This window comes from Mirounga angustirostris, unplaced genomic scaffold (assembly GCF_029215605.1).
Source record: "Mirounga angustirostris isolate CCGP_5_RB_7025 unplaced genomic scaffold, mMirAng1.0.hap1 SCAF_6, whole genome shotgun sequence".
In the NCBI taxonomy this organism is placed as follows: Eukaryota; Metazoa; Chordata; class Mammalia; order Carnivora; family Phocidae; genus Mirounga; species Mirounga angustirostris.
The window spans coordinates 20,879,550-20,905,905 of NW_026991714.1; the positions used below are offsets into that span (position 1 = coordinate 20,879,550).

The window sequence follows — 26,356 nt, forward strand, 5'->3', positions numbered from 1 at the left end:
GGAAGACAAAGAAGACCAAGTTGATTGTTTAAAGATGAGATCCAGGGGCGCCTAGGTGGCTCAGTCGGTTAAGCATCTGTGGCTCAGGTCATGATCTCAGGGTCCTGGGATTGAGCCCCACGTTGCGTTCCTTGCTCAGTGGGAAGCCTGCTTCTCCCTCTGCCTCTGACCCTCCCCCCTGCTCACGCTCACTCTCTCTCTCTCCCCCAAATAAAGAAATAAAATCTTAAAAAAAAAAAAAAAAAGATGAGATCCAAAGGCTAGAATCAGTAAAGGAAAACTCCCATGAATGACAGTATGGAAAGGACTGGATGAATTAAAACAATCCCAATGATGTGATAATGAGAGAAATGAAAGAGGACAGTTTGCTACAAGGACATTGTGAAAAATGAATACGATTACATTTGGTAAGTGGGCTCCCAGTACAATGTGCTGCTGGTTACTTGATTTGTGTGACATATCATGAATAATGCAAATATATTATGAAAAGAAAGTTGCAGAGTATAAAATTTGCCTTATTCACGGGCGCCTGGGTGGCTCAGTTGGTTAAGCGACTGCCTTTGGCTCAGGTCATGATCCTGGAGTCCCGGGATCGAGTCCCGCATCGGGGTCCCTGCTCAGCAGGGAGTCTGCTTCTCCCTCTGACCCTCCTCCCTCTCATGCTCTTTCTCATTCTCTGTCTCTCAAATGAATAAATAAAAAATCTTCAAAAAAAATAAAATAAAATAAAATTTGCCTTATTCATTTTTGCACAACTACTACAAGGAAAGATTAGGGATGAAGAAAGCACTGTTCCTGCCACCTAAGAACCTAAAATCTAGGGACAGACTTGTAACCACAAAGGCTCTTATTTACTGGGCACCTCCTTTGTCAGGCAGGAGGCTGTGTTCTTCACACGATTATGTGTCATCCTCACACTATCTCTACCCCCAGAGGCTCAGAAACTCCTTGACTCACCAGTGCATCATGTTCTAGAGGCAAAAGCACAAAATGACTTTATTCAAGCCATCCCTGATGTCTTGTCGTGAGTTACTTCTGTTCTTACCTAGCTTGACCTATTTTATGAACTTGCAGAGGTGCCAGAAACAGAACCAAGAGTAACGAGAGTCATTATGCCTATGAAAGTTCATAAGCTGGAAGGGTGTCAATAGAGGGACTCTATTATTAATCCATTTCACCAATGAGAATGCTAAGACTCAAAGGGTTGACTGGCCTAACGTCAAGCAATGCGCGAGTGGAAAAGCCAGGGGGAAGGTCTAGGTTTGCATGGCTGCAAAACCCAATCCCTGCAAATCCAATGCTATGAATGAAGGTGGCCCTGTTGTCTAATGGAAAGAGCAAGTCTCGACACCCGTTTTAAGCTGGGTTCCTCCAGAAACAGATCCCAGGAAAAAGAATGTTGAGTGTTAGTGGTGTAATTTGGAAAGTGATTCCAGGAAGCTCTGCTGGTGCAGTGGGGAAATGAGATGGGGAGGGAAGGAGTCCATATAGCGTGCGTTAAAGAGAAGACGAATTCTGTAAATGGGGAATAAATTCCACTGGCCAGCTCTGGGAAATGGTGGAGACCTGTTATCAGAGTTTTTTACCCAGAAGAGGAAGCTGAAACATTTAGTCTTCAAACTTTCTCCTTTATTTGCTAGGGGCTACTCCCAGGGCCATTAACTCTCAAACCCCTTCTGGACTGCCCCAGGCATGGGCCAAAAAAAAAAAGCCCTCAGGCAGAGAGTCTCAGGTGCTTGAAGCAGAAGCCTTTGACACAGAAGATCTGGTAGAGATGAGAACAGTAAGTGCCAAGAGCATACGGGATATGGCTGGGACACGGACCACATCTCTACAATCTCGGGCAAAGATAAGCTTGACTTGTGACTCAGCTGCTGCATGCTTTATGACTTTGAGCAAACAAGGATCCCATCAAAGATTACACATTTTATTTGGTGGTTGTTATAGCTGCTACATCTCCATCTACACATTTTGGCAAGAATCCGTGGGAGATGATCTGTACCTCACGTTTCATCACATCAAGAGGCTCACCGCATCCAAATGTTCCACCATTAGTTATGCTAACTTCATCATTGGGTAAGATGTTTATGGATAGATCTCTCTGGCACTCAGATTCTTATTTTTATCAAGAGGAATACAAATAGTCATATTGCTGGATTCCTATGAGAACGAAAGGACATAGTCAAAGCAGTTTGTCTGTTGATGCCCTTACTGTATTTGGAGTAAGGAATGCAAATCGTAAATACAGTAAGTTACATTCATGAAAAGTATAATACATCTGGAATAAGTACAGTGGGAGAAGAGAAGGAACTACAGATGGATGTATACTTGACAGCTTCCCAGAAGGACAGAATTTTAAACTGAATTTTAAAAACAGATGGAGAAGTGCCTTTGAGTGTGAGTACAAAGGAGAGCAAATACAAAGTACATGGTGCAAAGAGTAGCATGGATTGGGAAAGATAGGAAAGCCAAGGTAGGGCAACTGTGATGAGGAGAGACTGGGGGAAGATTTAGGTATCAAAATCCTTTGGATTTTGTGTTGTAGACAATCGGAAGCCATCAAAGGTGAGATCTTAAGAATCACTTGGCTTGCGTTTCAAGAATATAATGATGCCAGAGATCTTTTATTTGCCCTTCAGGGTCCCCTCTCACCTTCCTCTACCTATTTCTCTGCCCCAAGAGGCCACTATGTTTGGACCACATCAACAGGTTTTCTTGGTTTCTCACTTCCATGTGGTTTTGACCAGTGAGGAGCCCCAATAGTATCAAAGAGAGGAGAGTGCAGTAAGAGTACTTCCCTCCTCTTCCCTCCTGCAGGGTCACTTCAGGATGGCTCTGCCTCTCCACCCAAGACAAGAAAGAGTTCCTCTGAGAATGTGTTCTCCACAAGACCCTCTCATTCTTGATTACAGGAAAGAATCTCTCCCTCTCAAGCCTAGACCTAAAGAATCCCTCCCGCTAGTGGCTCAGGGAATGCCAAAACTACAGCTTGGGTCTTGCCCATACCTCACCATACCCTTTATTAAGTTCTCCTTGAATGCGCTCATTTGAGTTGCCATATGTTTCCTGCTACATATGTTAATAGTACCAAAAATTACTCCAGGAAACAAACCTCAAAATAAAAGCCTAGGATTGATTTGTTTATCCATTTGAGGATCTTAGAAGAATGAAGTTTAGATAATCTTATCAAGAGAGAACTTCTGTCCAGCCACAGTACCAGCAGAGAGAAAGGAGAACGTGAAAATACGTGTGACAGAAGAAGGAAGCTCTGATTACCAATCTATGCTGCGTCCATGTCCAGATGTAGGGACTGTATCAACTCCTGTTCGTGTTCCTTTTTATTTCTTTTGCCTTTTCTCCCCTGCTGCCTTATATGAAGAAACCCAGTAATTACTAGTGTTTTAGTTCTGGACACAAGTATGACTGAATTGACATCATCCCATGATGATTCAGTAGCTGATGAGATTGTGTGTTCCCTGTGATACAGACACAAACTTTTCCCACAAAAAGAAATGGATGCTAAGGGGCCAAAGGAATGATGGTACCAGATGTCGTGTTTACTACTGCAGATCCAAGAGGCTCTTCCCAATGGGTATATCTTTTGTCTCCTTTGCCTTCTAGGCTGCAGTTCAGTTCTTGCAGTCCTAGCAGGAGATTTGACAAAGGAATGAGAGTGAGATGAGGGCATGTAGTCTTCTGCTCCCATCGTGGGAGCTGTCTCTGGCTGGTTGCCTCTCATGACCAAAGGACACAATTCCTGCCATGATGAGTGTTATAGACTGAAATGTGTCCCCACTGCCCAAACTTGTATGTTGAAGCTCCTACTGTATCTGGAGTAAGGAAGTAATTAAGGTTAAATGCTGTCATAAGGGTAGAGTCCTGATCAATAGGATTAGCGTTCTTATAAAAAGAAATGTCAGAGAACCTGCTCTCTCGTGAGCACTCTGTCTCTCTCCCTCTATCTCTCTCTCCCCTTTCCATGTGAGGACACAGTAAGAAGGAGGCCATCTGCAAGCCAGGAAGAGAGATTTTACCAGAAACAAAATTGGGTGACACCTTGATCTGAGACTTTCCAGCCTCTAGAACTGTGAGAAAATAAATTTCTCTTGTTTAAGCCACCCAGTCTATTTTGTTATGGCAGCCCAAGCTAAGACAGTAGGTCTCTCTATAGGACCCTTTTTTCAGGCTTTTGTAACACTTCCCTAATTTGTCACTTCAGACCTGTGGACAGTTAACAGCCCCACTGCTCCTCTTCATTTCCCTCATGTGCACACATTTTTATAAACAGCCCTTCTGTTTAGCCCTTCTTTTTTATCCTATTTTTAAGCATGCCATCTTCTTTCTATAAGGCCTTGACTGATTCAATAACTCTAGATTTCATGTGAAAGATGAAATGAATAATGTGGGAAATTAAAGGCAGGGGGACTGGCTCAGGTCCTTTCTCTTTTAATAAGTATTTCCTGAGCCTGCCTTATGCCAGGCACCGCTCTACAGCAGGAAAGAAGAGAGACAAAGTCCCCAGGAGTTTCCATTTCAGTATGGGAGATAAATAATAAACAAGTAAACAAATAAATTAGGTAATTTCAGGCTGTAACCTGAGTTCTTCTGGAAATACACAGTGTGATGAGATGGAAATAAAAGGGTTGAACATGCTTTCGCTAGGTTGATCAAAAAGGCCTTGGAGGAGATGACAAAAAAAGAGATTAAGAAGGTAAATCAATAATACTGATGAATGATTACATCGGAAAAATAAAAAAGAAAAAGGCATTTAAGACCATCCCAAGATTTCTATCGGAGTAGGAGGAAAGAGCACCACCTACATGCACAGCAGATGTGAAATGGGTCTGTGTTCTCTGGCAGGGATCAGCAAACTACAAATTCATCCCCCCCCCCCCCCCCGTTGTAAACTAAATGTCGTTGGAACCCAGCCACACTGTGTCATTTATTTGTTGTCTGGGGCTGCTTTTGGCTAACAACAGTAGAGCTGTATAGTTTCAGCAGAGACTGTATGGCCTGCAAAGGCAAAAACACTATCTGGCTCTTTATGGAAAGTTTACTGACCCCTCCTCTGTGGCGTGTTGCCACAGCATCATGATATAAGGAGCTGAGAGGTGGTCCACTTCCTCCAAGAATTTTCTGGTAGCTCCAGTGACCCTTCCCATCCTTGAGTGAACTGGAGGAAAAGTCACATGCCAGCTTCATCAGTACATGGGAGTGGGGTAATCCTACTTTCTCAGCCCTTGAATAAACTTGTCCAGGAACTCTGCTAGAAATGCCCGGTCAGTGATGAAGAAACAGAAAAGAAAGCTCCACCCCCTGGCTTGGGACAGAACTCTGAGTGAATTTCTGCATGACCAAACAACCTCTAGTTCTCAGCTGTCTGCTATTTCTCACGTCCCCACTCCGACTTTCTACGTTGTACTGTTGCTTCTGGCTGATAGTAACACCTAATCCACCTGACAACAGCTACATCAGAGAAAATGACTGGGATCAGAGAATCCTCCCTGGCCTCCCACCTGGCAGCCTCTGAGGAAGGCTCTACCACCATCTACAAGTTAAGACTCGAAGGAGCCTTAGCCTTCAGAAAAGGAGCAACTACTATCCTAACATGGGTCACAGTTGTGGCACATCTGTTGATACACTATGTCATCTACAAAGTAACCTGTTGCAGAGCTGAATTAACATTAGCCCCAAGGCTGGCTGATGTTTGAAATAATATATTTTATTTCAAAGTAAGACTGTGTCCACAGGATTATCTCTGTTCCTATTTTAAGATTTGAATCTAATAAACAGCATAGGCTGCTCTACCATCATTTGCTTACCCCCCTTGTTACCACTTCTTTGTGTCTATTTTTCTGTGTTACTATTTTTGGCCTTGCTTTTAGCCACAGGATTGAGTCTGAGAGCAAGCACATAGAACTCAAGAAAGATAGATGATGGTTTATATTTATTCTGCCAGGATAAAGACCAAAACAATCTTCTCCTGTCCAAAGAGCACTCAAAACTGGGTAACTGATTGCCAATTGTGAGCAACCATAAACACGTGACAGATTTGCGGGATTCTAGTTCATAGTGTAAACCCTAGCTTAGCTGATCATAAATTCATAAGTTTTAGAGCAAAATAGCTGTAGAGAGTGTCAGGTAAAAGCACACATGATTTGAGTATTAAATGAACTTGAGCAGAGCACCTGGGTGGCTCAGCCAGTTAAGCCTCTGACTCTTAAGCTCAGCACTGGGTGTGGAACCTGCTTCAGATTCTCCTTCTCCCTGTGCTCCTCCCCCCTCTCTAAAGAAAATAAAAATTTAAAAAAAAATAAATGAACTTGAGCTGTGGCCCTTACTCTGGGTCCCCACTGGACAAATCTAGTGTACAGTTTCTTATTTGAAAAGTGCAGGGATTGCATTGATTCCACAGAGTAACTTCCAGTACTAAAAGTCTATGAATCTCTATCTGGTCTAGTTTAACCCCTTATTTTACAGATGTAGAAACTAGTGCACACGAAGATGAACTGGTATACCATAGCTGAGTTTGGAATCAAAGTCTTTGATATTTTATTTTAAATTGTGTGTGTGTGTTTGTGTGCATGCATGTGCACATGCATGTGTGTAGGTGTTCTGAAAAGTTCAAGATCATAAGAATGCAATACCCTTGGCAGCAGGCCTACCTATGTAGTATGCCTCTTTCTGTTCTTAGAACAGAAGGGACCATAGAGATTGTTCAGGGGCACGCTACTCAATCTATAAGCAAGAACTTGTAAGACACGCCAATGGAATACCAGAGCAGGGGGCACATCTCAGATCCTAGAATATCCGAGGGCCTGAATGCTGGTGGTATTTGTACTGACTTTCAAACCAAGTGGTATTTCTCAAATTTTCTTAGCAATGAATGACTTACCAAAAAAGCTACTGATTAAATGTCATTTGTTGGTTTTTTCTAATGAAAAATCATTTTCTGGGAATCACTAACTGCTTAGTATAATGACTTAATGTGGCATTATTTTAATTTTACTATAGTAATAAGGATTATGCCAATTTCCTTTGCCTCAGAAGTCTTGGAATGGAAAATTCTGCTTGTGGAAGCACATGTTTGTTGGATAATTTTAAAACAAAACTGTACTTTTAAATAACATGGGTCTCCATCACTCGAGGCATTTCATCAAGAACATAACAACTTAGTAAATTTGTTGTTCTGAAATGCAAATGTACTTTTACCAATTTCATTCACTGACAAAGGAAATCTTGTAACCAAACAATATGAATCCAGCCTATTTATTCATGATACTTTGTTTGGCACTGTGCATAATTTAAGTCAAAATGTCACTGCCCTGCCTTTCTTTTTACACTTAAATTTAAAAGTTTCATGGTTCGATTACAGTAAGAGAATCTGAGAGTCTAAAGCAGATTTGTCTCTGGTTTGCTTTTCCACTTAATGAGGAAGTATACAGTTCTGATAATATAAAATGAATAGACATGAATAGACATTTCTCCAAAGAAGACACACAGATGGCAAACAGACATGTGAAAAGATGCTCAACATCACTCATCATCAGGGAAATGCAAATCAAAACCACAATGAGATATCACCTCACACCTGTCGGAATGGCTAAAATAGAAAACACAAGAAACAAGTGTTGGCGAGGAGGTGCAGAAAAAGGAATTCTCATGAGGGGAATGCAAACTGGTGCAGCCACTGTGGAAAACAGTATGGAGGTTCCTCAAAAAATTAAAAATAGAACTACCCTATGGTCTAGTAATTCCACTACTGGGTATTTACCCAAAGAATAGGAAAACACTAATTCAAGATCAATGTTTATAACAGCATTATTTACAATAGCCAAATTATGGAAGCAGCCCAAGTGCCCATCAATAGATGAATGGATAAAGAAGAGGTGGTACACACACACACACACACACACACACACACACACTGGAATATTACTCATCCGTAAAGAAGAACGAACTCTTGCCATTTGCAACAACATGGATGGATCTAGAGGGTATAATGCTAAGAGAAATAAGTCAGTCAGAGAAAGACAAATACCATATGATTTCACTCATATGTAGAATTTAAGAAACAAAGAAGATGAAAAAAGAAAAAAAAGAGACAAACAAAAAAAGACTCTTAACTATAAAGAACAAAATAGTGGTTACCAGAGGGGAGGTAGGTGAGGGGATGGGCAGAATAGGTGAAGGGGATTAAAAGTACACTTACCATGATGAGCACTGAATTATGTATAGAATTGCTGAATCACTATATTGTACACCTGAAACTAGTCTAACACTGTACATTAACTATACTGGAATTTTTTTGTTAATTTTTTTTTTTTAAGATTTTATTTATTTGACAGAGAGAGAGACAGCGAGAGCAGGAACACAAGCAGGGGGAGTGGGAGAGGGAGAAGCAGGCTTCCCACCGAGCAGGGAGTCTGACGCGGGGCTTGATCCCAGGACCCTGGGATCATGACCTGAGCAGAAGGCAGACGCTTAACGACTGAGCCACCCAAGTGCCCCAACTATACTGGAATTTTAAAAAACTAAAATTAAAAAGTAAAAGTTTATTCCATCAACTAAAGTCACTAAAAAAAAATCACTGCCTTGGAAATAAAATGTTCAGTAGAGGACTAATTAAACACACTGTGGCTATTTCATAAAATGGAAGACTATCCATTTAAAAAATGTGTTTTAGAAAAAAATATATTTGTATAAACGAAACAGGTGATGAACTATTTGCATCCTATGGTCCCCATTTTCTAAGTCTGTGTATAAAATTTTAAAAGTGGATTACACCAGAAAATTCAAGTCAATTTTGAGCAAAATGTTTTGATGAAAATTTTTTTAATATGATGCTATTTTTTTCTTTATCTGGAAAAATTCATTCCTGACATTCTCTCTCCCCATTTTATTTCCACCCACTCTACAAAAGCTACCACTTCCTTCATCCTCATCAGAATTGATAAGAATTTAAAACGGTACCATTCCATTTCTTTTTACACTTAAATTTAAAAGCTTCATGGTTCAATTACAGTAAGAGAATCTGAGAGTCTAAAGCAGATTTGTCTCTGGTTTGTTTTTCCACTTAATGAGGAAGTATACAGTTCTGATAATATAAAAATGATTCAATATGAATCAATTTTCAAAATACCATAAATCACAGATATTGCAACTTCAAAGTCAATGTTCCTTCCTTGTATAACTGGAAAAGAGGAAACCTTACACACACCCTGCCCTAATTCCTGACCCCTGGGGCTGTTTTGTACTAAAGAACCATAATTGCCTTGCTGGGGTTACAGATAATGGTGTTGGGACATCCTGACCAGCTTAGAAAAAGCCACCAGGAAGGAAAGAAAAAGAAATACCAAAGCTTTGGCCTTGTCTTTGTGTCTCTACCAATAAAAGGCTTTGTGATGGGCCCTGGTTTCTTGTGGTAGGTGGGCCTTGGGAGAAAATCTGAGTTCAGGGAGGTAGAATAGGATGTAGAGTGACATTGAAATGCATCAGAATAATAAGTCCCTATACGGATATTGTAGTAGATGCTGTGGTATGCCTGCCAGTTCTGCTCAGATCTACTTTGCTGGGCTTATTCATCCATTACCCGCTGCTAAGAAGGCTGGATCCCAATGGCTCCCACTGCCTCCCCTCCTCCAAGCCCTCTGCTGAGCAGAGTCAAACCTGGGAGCTTGATCTGTTCTCTCCTCCTACAGAGCCTGCAGCCCCCATCTAACAAAAACTACAAAAAAAAAAAAAAAAATAGCCCCCTTACCTCCAGGAAGGACCACTCTCCAGTGCAACTTCATGCTCCACAACCCAGCCCCACCACCCCACTGTATCCCTGGATGGGGTCAGGGCCAGACTTCACCTTGGATCCCATTTTTACCCAGCTCCATCCCTCTTCTGCCCTGCTTACTCAATCTCTGAGAGGTTTCTTCTCTGAAGAGCTAACCCTCAACAGATCACAGGAATCCCAGTCCTTGGCTCAAACTCTGCCTCTAGGGAGCCCAACCTAAGACAGAGAGTCTGGGCTTGAAGAAATGATTTTATTTCCTGACCAAGTATCTGGATTCCTGCTGTAGATGATCAGCATGGACACAGTGATTGGAGTTACTCATTTTAGGCTACTACCTGTTGAGGAGGCGGTTCCGCCTGACCCTTCAGGCTGGTCTGCACTATAGCTGGATTGCACTATATCCAAGAAGTAAGGTTGACCTTTGGGTCTGTGTGTCTGAGCATCCCCATGTCTGCAAAAGGCTGTGGATGCTGGTGATGAACACAAATCGCCCTTCTTTGTTGCACACTTGAAGGAATGCCAAAGGCTGGGCTGAAGAGTCCAGCATCATCATAGCTGTCTAAAGTGAATAATTGCAATCACTGTCTCTGCCCATCATTTACAGCAGGAATGGCTCCCAGGGCAAGACGAAACCTGTGGCAAGGGGCTGGGAGTTCTTAAAAGAAAAGGGGGACAAAGATTCTGTACAGTGTGGAATATTCCTCAACATCATGGACAATCTGAACTCCACTCTTTTATCTATTTCTTCCCCCTCTCTGAAAAGCACTTCCTCCTTATTACAGCTTCTCTAATCCTGAGCACACTTCACCTGATGTGTTCTATGTCCTCCATGCTCTACGTCATCCCAACACTCCTTGCCACAGAAATCTCTCTGCTCTCCCACTTCATACAGCTCTTGTTGTCTATACCATCCTCTCAGCATATATTCTCATGCACTGTTCCTGATATCTTTATCTTTATGTCCCTTCTCTCCAACTGATTTAAAAGTCCTTGAGGATAAGGACTATACCCTATACAGAATCTCCCTAAATGTTATGCATGTTACAGGATACTAAGTAAATATTTATTAATGATGTTGACATGTATATTCATTGCTGGGCCTGCAAAATGATAAGTTTTAATGTGGATAACAGGATTTTGTGAGATCTGCTAATTAAGATCTTTTCCTGCCCTGGGAGATTACCAAATGATTGCAGGGATTGAAGAGAAGTTAATGTTTTGTTGAAAGCAGAGATAGTAAATTTAAGTTCAGAGGGCTCAGTTCTTACAAGTAGCCCCCTGCTCTGGCCCCAGGTACAAGACAGGATGATCTGGTTTGGCAGCCTTTACTCACAAGAGATATAAGAGGGAACTCTAAGACCCCGAAGCAGGGCTGTTTGGGGGGTGGGGAGGGAAATAGGAATTTGGTGTTTGTAAGGAGAGGCCATCCTCTTCCATTAACATCCTTTTTGATTGGTTTCTGTCTCAAAAACTGTGCTCTAAATTCAAAAGACTTGTTTTTGAAGTTTTTGTGAAACCAAGAGTTGGTGACAATGGTACTTTGTTCCCATCCCAGTTGGATGTCCTCTGAGACACCAGAATGGCCAGTCTGCCCCAGAGCTATTAAAGCACAGGGGAGAACTAATATGGCAGAGAGGAGCCAAGTACTCTCCTAGAGGTACACGAGATACTGGTTACCTATGCCTTTAGGCTCCAGAGTTAGGACCACAGAGGATAGAGTCCGGCCTTGGTTGGTCAACAGAGTGCTGCCTGTTTCAGATGAATGTTTCATGTAACTAGCATCTAGACATCAACAAATGTGGCAGCCAGGTCCTGAAAGAGACTATTATTACCTAGAAAAGCTCCTTGGGATTGGGTCCCTTATCAGCAGGTTGGGAAGGGGCCTCTGCCTTCCCACCCCAAGTGGGCAAATTGCAAAAGCAATTACAAGTAGTTTCCCCTTATCCATGGGGAATATGTTCCAAGACCCCCAGTGGATGCCTAAAACTGCAGATAGTACCAAACCCACTATATACTATGTTTTTTCCTGTACATACATATATATGGTAAATTTTAATTTATAAATTAGGCACAGGAAGAGATTAACAACAGCAACTAATAATAAAAAAGAACAATTATAACAATACGCTGTAATAAAAGTTAAGTGAATATGCTCTCTCTCTCTCTCAAAATATCTTCGGTACTCTACTCACCCTTCTTCTTGGGATGGTGTGAGATGATCAACTGCCCATGTGATGAGATGAAGTGAGGTGAATGATGTAGGTGCTGTGACATAGTGTTAGGCTGCTCTTGACCTTCTGACCAGATGTCAGAAGGAGGATCACCTGCTTCTGGATCGCAGTTGACCCTGGGTAATGGAAACCACAGATGAGCGAAACAGTGGATAAGGGGGGACTACTGCATGAAACAGAAAGCAGACAAAAACCTCACCAAGTCACTGACATGGGGCTGTCCCAGCATGTCCACCAGATACTCTTGCCCTTCTCCATCCCAACACTGGAGAAGCAAGCTTGGGAGGGGGCAGGGGGAGGCGGCGGGAACACTCTGAGTTGAACATGAGATTGGAGTTTGAGGTTAAGATGATTAAAACGTAATAATCAGGACTGGTCACACAATTTTCAGGGCCCGGTGCAAAATGAAAACATGAGGCTCCTCATCCTAGAAACAAGAAAATTCATCCTTGAAGATACTCAAATTTAAAGCTTTTTCCTTTCATTCATGGTCTCTCAACATGTCAGTGGGTTTTTTTTATTCTTGTCCAATGTCACTCTCCCTCAGGCACAGGGATACACACAGGCCATGTGTGGACCCTTGCAGGCTTCAGGGGCCCCGAGGGGGGGCATGCTGGACTTGCAGCGGACAGCTCCACTTCCCCTTCCGACAAGTTGCTGGATCCCCAAAGATGTTGCGACCTCAGTGCTAGGATGCACCAGGCCCCTGAATGAGGAGTGGTGAGCGGCTCCCTCCAGCTGCTTGCCCACCCAACACAGCATGGTGCTGTTAACCCAGGCAGGGACCACCCCAGCTGTGCCCATGCAGAGACTGTGGGGGTGCCGACCCCACAAGGCCCCCACTGGGGACACTGGGTGGAGGTAGGGAGGGGAGTGTATGCATGGGCCTGGGACTCTAAGGGGTGGAGGAGTGGTCAGCTATGAACCTGTCCCAAGGAAGTAGCAGAAGGAGATCCACGTGCGACTGAAGCTCCAAGCCCCCAGTGCCCGCTCCACTGCTCCATCAGGCTGCATTTACAAAACACAAGTCCAAAGAGAACATTGTTAAGGATGTCAAGATGGCAGCTGGAGAGTATTAGGCTCCAAGCCCTGGGCCCTTGTGAAAATGTGGCCCTGGATGGCTGCACTGGGCCCTGCACACAGCCTGTGAAGCTGGCCCAGACAGTAACTGAAATAAGATTTTGTTAATTCTAAAACTGACGGAAAACGTACTGACTAGGCCTGAAATGTCGTTAAAGGAATCTGTTAGCCAGCAGGAAATGTTGGTTTAATGTTGGTAGCTTTGGGGGGGGAAAAATTCCTATTTACATGTCAAGGAGCTAAGACTCCTCAGGCACATCAGTGACACTCACATTTCCGCCCAGCAGATTTTAATGTGCAGTCATTCGATGCTTCCCCTTCCTTCATCTCCTTTCCCACCTTGTCGCCAAGCTCTGATATTTTCTTTTCTGAACTGTCTCTGTAGTTCTTTCTGCCCCATTGCTGCATGCTAGATTAGACTAGCCCTGGAACAGGCCACCAGATACCAGAACCTTCCCCAACCTGCCTACGTTCCATTGCCAGACAGATCTGTGCCCCAGCAGTTAACTTCAGCTCCTGCCCCTGCTCCTTACTAGATTTTTTACTCTAATGAAGTTACTTAGCCTTTTTGTTCCGTATGTTACTCATTCTATAAGCTTGTTTAAGGATTAAATAAGGTAATGGGTATAGACTGTAATTTATCCTCCTCTTTGCAAATCTAGGCAGGCCAGGCTTCTCTCTGCCAGGCTATAAGGAATGGGTCATTCTCTAATTTAGTATAATTCAGCAATTTTCCTAAAGTGCAGATTGCCTGGACCTAATAGATAGTTTCCCCAGCAGCGCTGCCTGCTAAGATTCAGTCTCATCCCTCTTATATGGGAATATAATGTTTACCCATCAAGAAGGCTTTGGGCTGGGGCCCAGAAGTGCTGTAACAGGCCAGAGAAGGACCTTAAAAGGACAAGAACAGAGAAGCCCAAGAGATAGAAAAAATCAGAACTGTACCCAATGAAAGACTTTCATAATGGCCAAGGACACATAAGGCAAGGCACAACTATTTTGTAGATATATATGATGTACTTTGTAATATAAAAAAAAATCTGAGTGCAGTACAGAGCTACTCTTATAAGATAGGTTTCCTCTTTTTGTTTCCTAAGGTGTCCAATAGAAAATTTTATTTAAAGGACATTCTTAACACATTCAAGCATGTACACCATGGACACTCAATAAATGTTAGAATGCAGAATATTTAAACACATGTATTTGGAATCACAGACAGTTATTAAAAAACAACAACAACAAAAACCAGAAGTCATTAAATCGGTGCTTTTTTAAGAGTTTGAAGGAAACTTGTAAAGTAGTTCAGGGCTGTCATTCTGTGGAAGTGGTTATTAAGGATCAGTGAGCATAAGTAACGTGCCTAAACTACGTAATGAGAGAAGCAGTTATAACTGAGTCTGCTGCCTACTGTGTATACCTTTTACTGGACACAGTACGTGTTCATTACCCCCAAAGTGTGTCAGTTGATGCAGACACTATTTAACATGATTGTTAAATTTATACATTCATTTTATATATAGTTGACCCTTAAACAACACAGGGGTTAAGGGTGCCGACCCCACGTGCAGTCTAAAATCCATGTATAGGGCGCCTGGGTGGCTCAGCCGGTTAAGCATCTGCTTTTGGCCCAGGTCACGATCCCAGGATCCTGGGATCTACATATACAATATACAATACTACATATACAATATATGTATACAATATATGGAATAATATAGATGTACCTGTTCATGAAATTCCTATGACTTCATTTACTTACAGCACTTCACAGGGCACCTTGCACGTACGATATACTTGGTAAATTTAAGAAGTTCATAAATTAAAGTTAACCCTCTTTCACAGATTTACTGCTTAGAGGAACACCAAAGAAGTAGCAGAGGTCTCTCCAGTGTCCACACGAGCCCCACCCCACCTCCATATGCCCGATAAAAAAATGGAAATCCAGGGCCCCTGAATGGGGTCTGTCACTGTCATGTGGCTTGTGAGTGGTAGGACGAGAGCTAGAGCTACCGGTTTCCTCACTTCAAGCACAATTTACCATTTGGAACTTTTTACTCCAAAGATATCCTTGGTTATCTTTTCTTAGGAAAACATTATCTTTCCCAACTAGGTTGTAATCTCCCTGAGAGCAGAGATAGTCTTTTATCCTTTTGTACACCTGCTTCCCCCAACAACACATCTACAATAATTTGCCGATGTTATTAATTAAGAAAGAGGGTAGGAGGCTTGGAGGACATGATGGTTTTAAAAACTTCCATAAAAATATGGAGGCTAATTCTCTCCTTGAATACAGGCAGCCATAGTGACTCGCTTCTAATGTTCTATGACCATAACAATAATGCAGCAGAAATGTGCCTTCTGAGGCTGGGTTGGGAAAGGGGATATGGCTTCTGCTTGGCTCTCACTCTCAAGACACATGCCTCACCAATACGTAAGGCCATAAATCTCATCTAAAGGTTGAGAACACCTCTAGAAGGTTAATGGTACCATTACCCCACTTTGGAAATGAGGAAACTGAGCTATAGAAACAGTGAGCTCTCTAAGGTCACACATCAGATCAGGAATTGAATCCAGTTATAACTGACCCTTTATTACATACATACTTCTCTAATTTTGATCTCAAGCCACCCAGTTAAGTTCTCTGAAGCTCAGTCATTTCTAAAGTAAAGTGGTTATGAATAATCTGCCTGAGTCATGGGATTCTCGAAAAGACCAAAGACGAAAATAGGCAAAGTTATGCATTGTAAACTAATCTATAGTTAGCACTGAAATTCAGCTGAATTTATAATCATGCTTGTAAAAAAAGGCTTTTGAATTAATAAACATGTAATCTGTTATTATTTCTGACCTATTTCTTACAAAACCAATAAAAACAAATTAATTTCAAAGATCTATGTGCTGTGTTTAAATGAATTTGGAGGAAAATGCTATTTCTTGAAGCATTTTGAAAAAGCATCCTTAGTTTCTGATGAAGCCTTTAATTATTCAAACCCGCTATAAGCAAGAAATAACTCAGAACAGTAATTTCCAAAATTTCATCTTTGGAGACCTAGGAGTTCTTCCCCTGGAGCTGTTCTCTCTCTCTCCACATTGTACATCGACTGCAGGAGGAAATGGTATCATACATATATTTGTTTCTGGGGAGAGAGCCGATAGCTTTTATCAGAGTCTCAAGAATTCAAGACTCATCAAAGGTCCTAGAACATAAAAAGAAATGGAAGAGATGTGAAATGTCATCTTTTCCAATCATCCATCTGAAAATGGTGGACCACCTTCAGAAATAGTGTGTGCCCTCTCCCCAGACGGCCAATTCCATCCCTAGGGGATTCAGACATTCGGAAAGAAACTGTTTTCCTGTATCTTCGTGCACCCCTGGGCCGAAATCCCTGCACCTTCCTGCAACAACACTTGGTCCATATTTTACCACTTGGTATTTACCACAAAGCCAAACTCTTGTCCTCATCCTCACCCTTAAAATATTTGAAGGCAAGTATCATGTTCTCTCCTCTTCTTAATGCCTCTAACTTTCTCAAGAGGGGTCTCACAGGAGGACAACATATTCTGAGTATTACCAAGTCAACAAGGAGAAGACTATCCTAGTCCTCCCCATTGGCCCCATGCATGTATTAATACAACCTCAAATTTAAATTGCTCTAACAAATCTATGGATATGAACATGGCATTCTAGCATTCTGGGTATTAAAATATGACATCTCCCCAAACTCCTCACTATCTAGATACTAAATAAATAAATAAGAAAATGAACAAAATTTAAAAGAGCTTGAGGATTTAGGGTCAACAAAGAGGGCTGTAAGGTAAATAAGGAAATGGCCATTTTATTCTCACATCCCCCAAGTATAAAAAACAAAAAAGGAATAGATAGAAGGATAATTTGGAAGGCTGGAAGAAGAGAAGTGAATATTTGTATAGGAACCAAATAAGAAAAAAACTTCCCAGGACTCATTTAGACATTTACTAATTTTTAAAAAGGAATTTCCGCCTTTACCCCCCCCCACACACACATATTCCACACATACACATTCACCTTAACACCACTAGCATCATTTCCATAATAGAAAACAATACTGAAGAATTTAAATGTATTTGTTTTTGTGAGTTAAAACAATGTTTTAGCTGGGAAATAAGGAACAAAACATTGACACAGTTTGTGGACAACAAATAATAAAAATATTATGCCTTTATAAAACTCTTAAATAGGGGCGCCTGGGTGGCTCAGTCGTTAAGCGTCTGCCTTCGGGCTCAGGTCATGATCCCAGGTCCTGGGATTGAGCCCCGCGTCGGGCTCCCTGCTCAGCGGGAAGCCTGCTTCTCCCTCTCCCTCTCCACTCCCCCTCCTTGTGTTCCCTCTCTTGCTGTGTCTCTCTCTGTCAAATAAATAAATAAAATCTTTTAAAAAAAATAAAATAAAATAAAAAATTTAAAAAAACTCTTAAAACTTTTGGCCATAAATAACACTGTCTCATAGAAAAAAATTAAAAATTAGTATAGTCCCAAGGTTTCTTTCAAGTGCATCTTAATCAAACTGTTCTACCTTCTTTGTCCTTCTTAGGTGGACTTCCCCCCCACCCCTGTCTTCCATTTCTCTGGCATTACAACAATTTAAGGACTATGTCAAATTTGTGACCTCCTCTTGCTCCACGTAATTCTGTGTTCTGTGCTTTTTCCCACAAGCAAAAATGGATTTGTGAGCATCGTTTGCCTTTGACATCGTTTTACTAATAAATTAAATTGTTTAGTTGGCCCTGTTCCCAAAAGTATATTCCACACCAGAATCTCATTGTCATAGCTCAGGGACAGGGGAGCGTGGAGGATGTCACAGTGCTCTGTGGCTGTGGCCACCTATGAGCCCAGCAGAGAGGGTGGTGGCACCGAGACATTTGCAGCAGCTGCCAATTGGCCACGAGTTCTGACAACCAACTCATATGATACAAGTTTTGTGCTTCTAATTTAATTTAGTTTGAGTATTGTCACGTGGTGAAAAATTCAAAAGATACAAAAGGACCCAGATTTCCCCGTCTTAGAAGTAACCAATGTTCTGTGCTTCCTCACAGATATATTTTGTGCATTTACAAGAGAATACATAATTTTTACACAAACAGTAGCATTGTGTGCATAGTCTCTTGTACCTTCCTTTAATGCATTTAACTGTTGGATATCTATATCTTGAAATAGGAAAGCAGTAGAGGGTGGTATCCTGAAAACCACTTAGAGACAGTATTTGAAGGAGGAGGGGGTGCTCAGCTGTGTGAAATGCTTAAGTAAGATGAGGATTGAGAATTGACCACTGGGTTTGGCAAAAAAAGAGGCCATTTATGACTTTGGCAAGAACTGTGACTAGGGAATGGTGGGGATGGTACCTAATGAAGTGGATTCGAGAGAGAATGGAGGAAAGGAAGTATAGACAGCTCTGTGAGACAGATTTACTATTGACAATTCTTTTTTTTTTTTTTAATGATTATGGTTTTATTCTTTGAAGAATGGTTCTGAAACATGACACTAAGTCAGGCTGAAAGGTAAAGTTTAAAATAGTTTTATAAGGGTATAACATGACTGTTTGCTCCACAAAATTTTTGACCTTAGAGCTTATGATACACCTAGTTGGCAATAACACCCAGGTTTTTCCAAATAGTCATCATTTTTCTCTCGTCTGCATAGACTTCTTCTCATTAGCTGCCTTCTGCTTTTGTTGCATTATCTCAGAGTCCCTCTGCTTTCTCTGAGAGGTGGTCAAGCTATCCTCTTTTCTTTTTCCCTTGCTAATTTCCTGGGATTTCTTCATGTTTTTCTGGCGGGCAAGTTCTCGCTGATTTCCTCGGGCCATGCCGACACCCGACCGAGCCTGGAAGAGAGCCCCTAGGGAAAGCAACAGCCTCCTAGCATGCTCTGCTATTGACAATTCTTAAGGAATTTTGCTAAAAGGGAATAGAAAATGGTGGAGCTGTAGCTGGGGTCATGAGAGGGATGCTTTGAAGATGGGAGAAATTATAGCTTGTTTGTTCAAAACGAGGAATGATCCTTTAAGGCAGGAAAATTGAATGATGGAGGCTAAAAAGGAGCACGGTCCTTAAATGGGCGAGGGGTGAGGAGAAGCGATCCAGAGCAACCTAAAGGAGGGCTGGCCTGTGGTGGGCATGCACCCTGCTCATCCAGTGGGATGGGAGGGCAAGCAGAGTGTGTGGGCACAGGTGCAGGGAAGACGACAGGTATGGCCATGGGAGCATGTGAAGGTCATCTGGCACTTACTGCTAAGGTCTCACTTTAAAAAGCAGGGAGAGGGCCCCTTGGTGGCTTAGTGGGTTGAGCGGCTGCCTTCAGCTCAGGTCATGATCTCCAGGTCCTGGGATGGAGTCCCACATTGGGCTCCCTGCTCGGCGGGGAGTCTGCTTCTCCCTCTACCCCTACCCCCAGCTTGTGCTCTCTCTCTCACACTCTCTCTCATGCTCTCTTTCTCTCTCAAATAAATAAATAAAATCTAAAAACAAACAAACAAACAAACAAACAAAAAGCAGGGAGAAGGGGTAGTAGAGTGTTAGGGAGAGTGTTCTTCTAGAGGAGGAAGAGAACAACTAAACTGGATAACTGGAAATCCTGAAGGCCCAACTGAAGTTAGTGGTTAAGTTTTGGTGAAGAATTTTAAGTGAGATCAGTCAATATGTTTGTGTGTTTTTCTCAACCATGTGAATATATATATTCAGGTGAAGAGTAAAATATAAGTAGGGGTTGGTGTTCCGGGGGATGCATACAACAGTGTGGTAGACAGAGTAAGATGGCCCCCAAGATTCCCTGCCTCCTGTTGTATACCCTTTCCCTGTAGTATGGCAGGGCTTGTGGGTATGATAGGATATCACTCCCATGATCCCATGATCCATACATTATGTGTAGAGGGAAGAGATTTTGCAGGTCCCTTATCAGTTGACTGAGAGTTCTTCCAAAGGGATTATCTTGGATGGGCCTGACTCATCAATTAAGCCTTCAGAGAAAGGTTAGGTCTTCCCTGAGCAAGAGATGCTCTCCTGAGGCTTTGAAGAAGCAAACCATTTTATGAAGCAAACCAGTATGCACGTTACAGCTACAAGAAATGAATTCTGTGTGCGTTTGGAAGAGGACTCCATGCCTCAGATGAGAACGCAGCCCTGCTGACATCTTGGCTGGTTGCAGCATTGTAAGACCCAAGGAAAGGACTTGCCTAACGTGTAATTGGACTCCTGACCCTCAGTGGCTCAAAACAACACCTCTTTGGTGTTGTTTTGAGCCACTAAGTCTGTGATAATTTGTTATTACAGCATACAAATCTGAAACAGAGGGGGAAAGAGGCAAGGAAGTGAAGGTATAGATGAAGACTGATTATAATGAAGGATTACAGAAACTAAGCTGAGTGAGGAGGGAAGTGAGAACATGAGGAAGGTAAGGTACAGTGAAAGAGCATGAGCATCGGTACATTTAGTGTTTGAATATTAGCTGAGTGTCTAAACTGTGCTATGTGCCATGCTAAGGGAAAGCCTGCTGAACATGATATTGTGGCAACCCTTAAATGGCCCAAACAGCAGGCTCCACGTGGCTGTGATGTCTGGCAACCCAGTGTGGTTTAGAGCCACAAAAGATGGGGGTGGGGGGGTGGTTTCCCCAGAGACGCATGTCCCATCCCATGACACTGGCCAGAATGTTAACAGGTTTGCTGGGCCTCGTCGAAGGGCCCTCAACTCGGATCCTAGAGCCACAGGAAAGCCTGACTATTTGACTCGACGCTCCTACGCTGAGGACCAATTTGTATCAGCTCCCAGAGAGGAAGCATCCCTTGCAAAGGCCCTGAGGAAGGAGGCTGGAGGGCACTTTTAAAAAACTGCTGGAATGCAGAGACCCAGGGAAAGAGGGTGTCAGACAGAGCTGGAAAGAGAATCTACATATTTGGGGCAAAGCAGACTCCCCTACATCATAGGCTAGGACAGGGCAAGAATAGTGTTCTGAAACCCTTAATTAAGAGATGAGGCTTCAAAGTGATTTAAATGACACCAAATCCTAAGAAGTGCTCTCAAGTTGAAATGAATCACTGGCTCCATTGTGCACTTGTTTTTCCTCTGAGCCTAGATATTCCCACTGCAACTATCTTCAATAATCTTAAGTGGCGTCAGAATGTTCAAAACAAAATTATATTTAATTCAAACAGTAAAGCTAGCCCACTACAGCTCTTAGGAGAAAGAGTAGAGAGTGACAGATGGAAAAAAAAAAAAAAAAATCAGAGGCTGTCACAATACCAAGAGGTTAGAAATCATTTGCTCAAATCTTTAGTTAATAAATGCATAATGAAGTTTCCGATCTTACCACTGCGATTGTTTGTGTCCTGTAATGTGGGATTTTACTGTCATTTTATAACGGAAATGATGCAGAACAGGCAGGGTACTTTAGGAAATCGTATTTTCCTTAGCTGTACCAAAGTATCATCTTTTGTTAAACTCTTGCTGTTGTCTTTCAAGAGCTATCCCTTGCACAAGTATAAAAAAGAGTCCATTTAGTGCTTGTTTCCTACCGTTGGCTGGTCTTCACTGTCTGTAGAACACATGATTACAAGGGAACCAGCAAGAACAAAATAGGAAAGACATTCAAGTAAGAAAAAACGTAATTGGGTAGCTGCAAGATGGGTCTGCTCTGAGGTATTGTTTCTAAGCAATCAAGAGAACTCAAGTAACTTATCAATACTAACATTAAGTACTATGATCATTTTGGAGGATTTTCTATGAGACCTAAGCTTTGTGTCTGTTGTTCTCTTTAAACATTAACACAAGACTTAGAGGGAGGCTTTCTGACAAGGGCAATCCCAGCCTCATTCTCAAAACCTGTTCTTCCCTTGGCTTCCAAGACAGCCACTCTCTGAAGTTTTCTCCTACTTCTAGGTCTCCTTTGCCAGCTTGTCTTTCCCTCTGAGACCCAAAAGGCCCAGACTTTCTGCCTACACTCTGTGCGGGGTTGAGCTTGTCTGGCTCTGCAGCTTCAATACTCACTTTATCTGGACGAAAGCCTCGAAAGCCTCGAAACCTCGAGCTCTGACCTCTCCTCTGAGCTCCAAACCAAATTGCCAGCATGTTTTTTTTTAATTTAAATTAAATTTAACTCATGCCTCTGTTGACCTCTTTCCAAGACTTCCTCTTGCATTTAAAAGGAAATGCAAACATCTCGAATGGCCTCCACTGTGCTCCCGTCACCCCCTCACTCACCCCCCTCCCCTAGCCGCTCCCCACCCCCCCCCCCCAGCCCCCAGCTGCACTGGCCTTCCTGCGTAGTTCCTGTCCCAGCCTGAGGAAGCACCACAGGCTATGGCATTTCCTCGCGCTGGGAAGTGCTTGTTGCTGATCTTTCCCAGGCTGGCGCCTTATTCCAGGTCTCTACTCAAGTATCCTTCTGCAAAGAGTCCCTGAACACCCCATCTAGAATAGATCCTCCTGCTCACACCCACCCACACTCTCTCTTCCCTTGCTTTATTTCTCCACAGAACTTTGTACTACTTCAAAATATTTTCGTACTTGTTATCGTCTATCCACTATAATGTAAGCTCCCTGTGGCACTGACTTTGTATTATTCAGTGCTGTATCTTCCAGGCCTAAAATAATACCTGACATAATAAGAATTTGTTATATAGCATTACTATTTTAGAGATAAGAAACTAAAGCTTGAGGTGTGTATTAGTTTTCTACTTCTGCTGTAACTAATTATCGCAAACTTACTAGCTTCAAACAACAACGTTTGTTGGCAGGGTTGTGTTCCTTCTGGAGGAAGGCTTTAAGGGAGGATCCATGGCCTCACCCTTTCCAGCCTCTAGAGAGGTTTGTATTCCTTGGCTCACGGCCCGTTTCTCCATCTTCAAAGCTCGTCATTCCAAAGTCCAGTTCTATTGACACTTGTCCTTTTTCTGACCCTGAGTCCTCCTATGTATCCTCTGAAAAGGACACTTGTGATAACATTGTGCCTTCCTGGATGATCCAGAATATTCTCTCCATCTCAAAGTTTTTAATTTAATTATATCAGTAATGAAAAATCCCTTTTGCTATGTAAGGTAACATATTTACACATTCCGGGGATTAGAACATGGACAGCACTGGGGAAGAGGTGGGCATTTTTCTGTCTACCCCATGATGCTTAAGTAACTTTTTCAAGGTCGGTTAGATAGCAAGTGGCAAAAATGAGTTTTTAACTTAAGCTTTTTTGACTTCTATGGTCTGTGCTGTCTTTGAAGCCAAGACATACCACCATCCATCCAGGGCCGGCAAAGCCCGGAAGAAGGGCTCAGCCAGAAGTGGTTCTAAGACTCCAAGAAGGAAATCCCAGGATTGTAGTAATGGTGGCAACATTAGTGTTCTCCCAGGTTCTCTTCTCCATCAAGGTATCCTTACAATATGTAACAAGCCATTCCTATCACTCTGGAAGAGTTTAATGTAACGAGTCTGTTCTAAATGGACAAGTGCTACACACTGATAAATATGTCACAAGCTTTGCTGAAGAGAATTACTTGTACGATTCTGAACTACACTAAAGAATAATAATACTGATCAGACCTACCATTTTCTGAGCACTGTTATTTCCTAGATAACTTCACATGTTCATTATCTCCTTCAATTCTTACTACAACCACTAATGACAGGTATTATCATTTTTGTTGATAAAGAAATTGATGTTTATAGGTATGGAGTGAATTACCATACAGCTCCAAGTGTAAAGAGGGATTCAAAGACTCATCTGCCTGCCTCCAAAGTTCATACTCTTCCAAAAACCCAGATACGTTCCAGGGCAAAGGAGAGATTTCCTGCTGAGCTATCAATAGCCAAAGGGGGGAAATTGAAATGTAGGGCACTAGTAGATTTCTTTCTGGAATTTTTTCTTGGGAACCTCAAAGACTAGATAGTGGCTTGTGAGGATTTTGATTTAGAATCCTCTACCCCTTGTGGGTTAGCATAGTGCCCAGAGCATTATAAATACCTAATAAATATTGGTGAAGGTTACTGAATAAATTTAGATGCAAATTTGCAACTTTTTCCAGAGGATGAGCTATTGTTCATTTCCTCTATGAGATCACATGGAATTTAATTGGGAGGAGATAATATAACCCCAGGTAGTATGCTAATAGCAGGATTCCTAAACAGAACCAGGAAGGGATGCTCGTCATTGCAGTTCTCCACGCCCTGACGGGAATGACAGTTTTCAAAGAATGAGTCGGAGGGTGGTAACCACCAGTGCACATATCTACCAGGTAAAGCTTTGAAATCCTTTAACTCTTATCAGTTTATCCTCTGAACCTCTCCCCGCCCCTCTATGTTCATTTATTTACGCACTGAGCTAGCATACATGGAATCCCTACAATGAGACCGCCTCTGTGCTGAATTATAGGGATATAAAGATAATTAAGAATCAGTCCCTGACCTAAAGAGGGTAAAAACAGTAATAGGAGAAAGAGATATAAAATAAGTGCACTAAAGTATTACAGGGGCTATATACATTAACCACGTATAGTGAGAAGCTCAAAATGCAGATTGATAAATTTTCCCTAGTGAGAGGTAGATGTGGGATCAGGAAAACTTCAGACAAAGGAAGCTTTTTTTTTTTTTTTTTTTTTTTTTTAAGAAAGGGAGAATGAGAGAGAGAGAGAGAGTAGACCATGCAAGTGGGGGGTGGGGGGCAGAGGGAGAGAGAGAGAATATTAAGCAGGCTCCATGCCCAGCACAGAGCCCCGCCCAGGCTCAATCTCGCGATCTTGAGATCATGACTTAAGATCATGACCTAAGATCATAACCTGAGCCAAAATCAAGAGTCAGAAGCTTAACCAACTGAGCCACCCAGGCGCCCCAGACAAAGGAAACTTTTAAGGAGTGTAGGTGCTCCTACATTTAGAGGTGTAGGCGCTCCTACATTTAGAGGAAAAGTTAGGACTTACGTGAGGGGAAGGATGTTTCCGGATAGAAGGAATAACGTGAGCAAAGATGCAGCGATATTGAGCCATTGTGTTTTATAGAAGCTAAAAACTAAAGGTTGGTTTAGTGGCTCCTTTTCATTGTGAAACTAGCCATCAGACAGAAACATAACTCAGTGTAACACAGCAAGTCCCTATGAGTGCCTTCCAGCCTGCTGTCTGCACTTGTCTGGACGTAGCTACAGGCAGCTCTGCCAAATTCCCCAGGCTGTGCCGACTTCTAGACCAGCACAGGGCAGGATGTGCTGCAGCTGGACGGGGGCTCCGCTTCCTGCCACGGAAGACACGAAGCTCCCCACTCCTGCTTTCTTATCCTCCCAGGGCTTCCTCCACACCCCGCCTCCATTTCTTCTCCTCAGTGGGACCTTCCAAGCAGCGAATGTGTACCTAGCTGCCAGCTCTCATGTGAGCCAATAGAACTAATTGAAGAAGTGGTGGAAAAACAAGCAGAGATTTGATCCATCATTAAGCTAAAATAAAACAGAGAGTCTCTGGGAGTTTTGTGTATGTGTCTTTCCTGTGTTCATAAACCCTAGAGATGAGAAAGTGAGGTAAGTAATTAAGGGAAAAGTTTTAGTCCTTGAACCTTCCATACTTTTCTCCATCTTGTAATTTGTACCCATCACTTAATCTACACAATAGGGAAATCTCCTACGAAAGATCATGTTAGCAGATGATTAAAATTTTGACTTGATATACTTTTACATCTGCACTGCAAGCTTATCCGGGGATAAGTATCTTGGAAACACAGTATTTCCAAATCTAAATGTCAAAGCAAGTTCAAAAATAGCCCACTGGAGTGTTTCCCTGAAGCAAAGCAAATCCCCCTCCAAGTCCAACATGGGCAAAGTTTAAAACAAGGGTGGATAACTCTACAATAAAGCCCAAAATACTGGCAGGCCTGTAAAAGATTTAGGACTGGTCACATATTATGAAAGACTATTTTTATCACTTTCCTCCCAGACAACGGGACTTTCTACATTTGCAAAGAGCTATCCCGGAGAGTCATCAAAAAGTAAGTATCATGAGTAAAGACTTCCAAAAATAAAAGTATAGTTTCAAAAATACTAATCTATAAAGAAGGCATTTCACCACCACCCACATTTACAGTTTTCTTTTCTTTTTCAACTCTCAAACTTTTATATATCTTTAAGAATCATGGTTTCACTTCACCTTAGATATCATCAGCTCTGTCCCTTAGAGTCAGAAAGGATCCAAAGTATCACTTAATCCCATCCTTTCATTTCACACACGACCAACTTGACATACTGTATGGAGCACCTGGTG

General features: G+C 42.2%; 1 protein-coding gene and 1 long non-coding RNA gene across 4 annotated transcripts in view; both read right to left on the bottom strand.

The window, feature by feature from the left end:
• Window positions 1–22,288, bottom strand: part of LOC135364703 (uncharacterized) — a 203,755-nt gene extending 181,467 nt beyond the window's left edge. For 2 of the 3 annotated variants that reach the window (XR_010412197.1, XR_010412195.1), the window contains exons 1-2: window positions 22,113–22,288; window positions 11,977–12,131 (exon numbers count right to left, since the gene is read on the bottom strand). This is a non-coding gene — a long non-coding RNA (uncharacterized LOC135364703). Of the gene's footprint in view, window positions 1–11,976; window positions 12,132–12,214; window positions 12,331–22,112 lie in introns of those variants that run through there. The other variant, XR_010412196.1, reaches the window with a different exon arrangement.
• Window positions 18,637–18,963, bottom strand: LOC123845949 (small EDRK-rich factor 1). Its single transcript, XM_045876898.3, has one exon. The coding sequence runs from the start codon at window positions 18,935–18,937 to the stop codon at window positions 18,749–18,751; it is 189 nt and encodes a 62-aa protein (XP_045732854.1). The 5' UTR covers window positions 18,938–18,963; the 3' UTR covers window positions 18,637–18,748.
• Window positions 22,289–26,356: the final 4,068 nt, after the last annotated feature.

Coding starts and splice junctions, on each gene's coding strand:
- LOC123845949 (XM_045876898.3), bottom strand. CDS start 18,937: ATGGCCCGAGGAAATCAGCGAGAACTTGCCCGCCAGAAAAACATGAAG.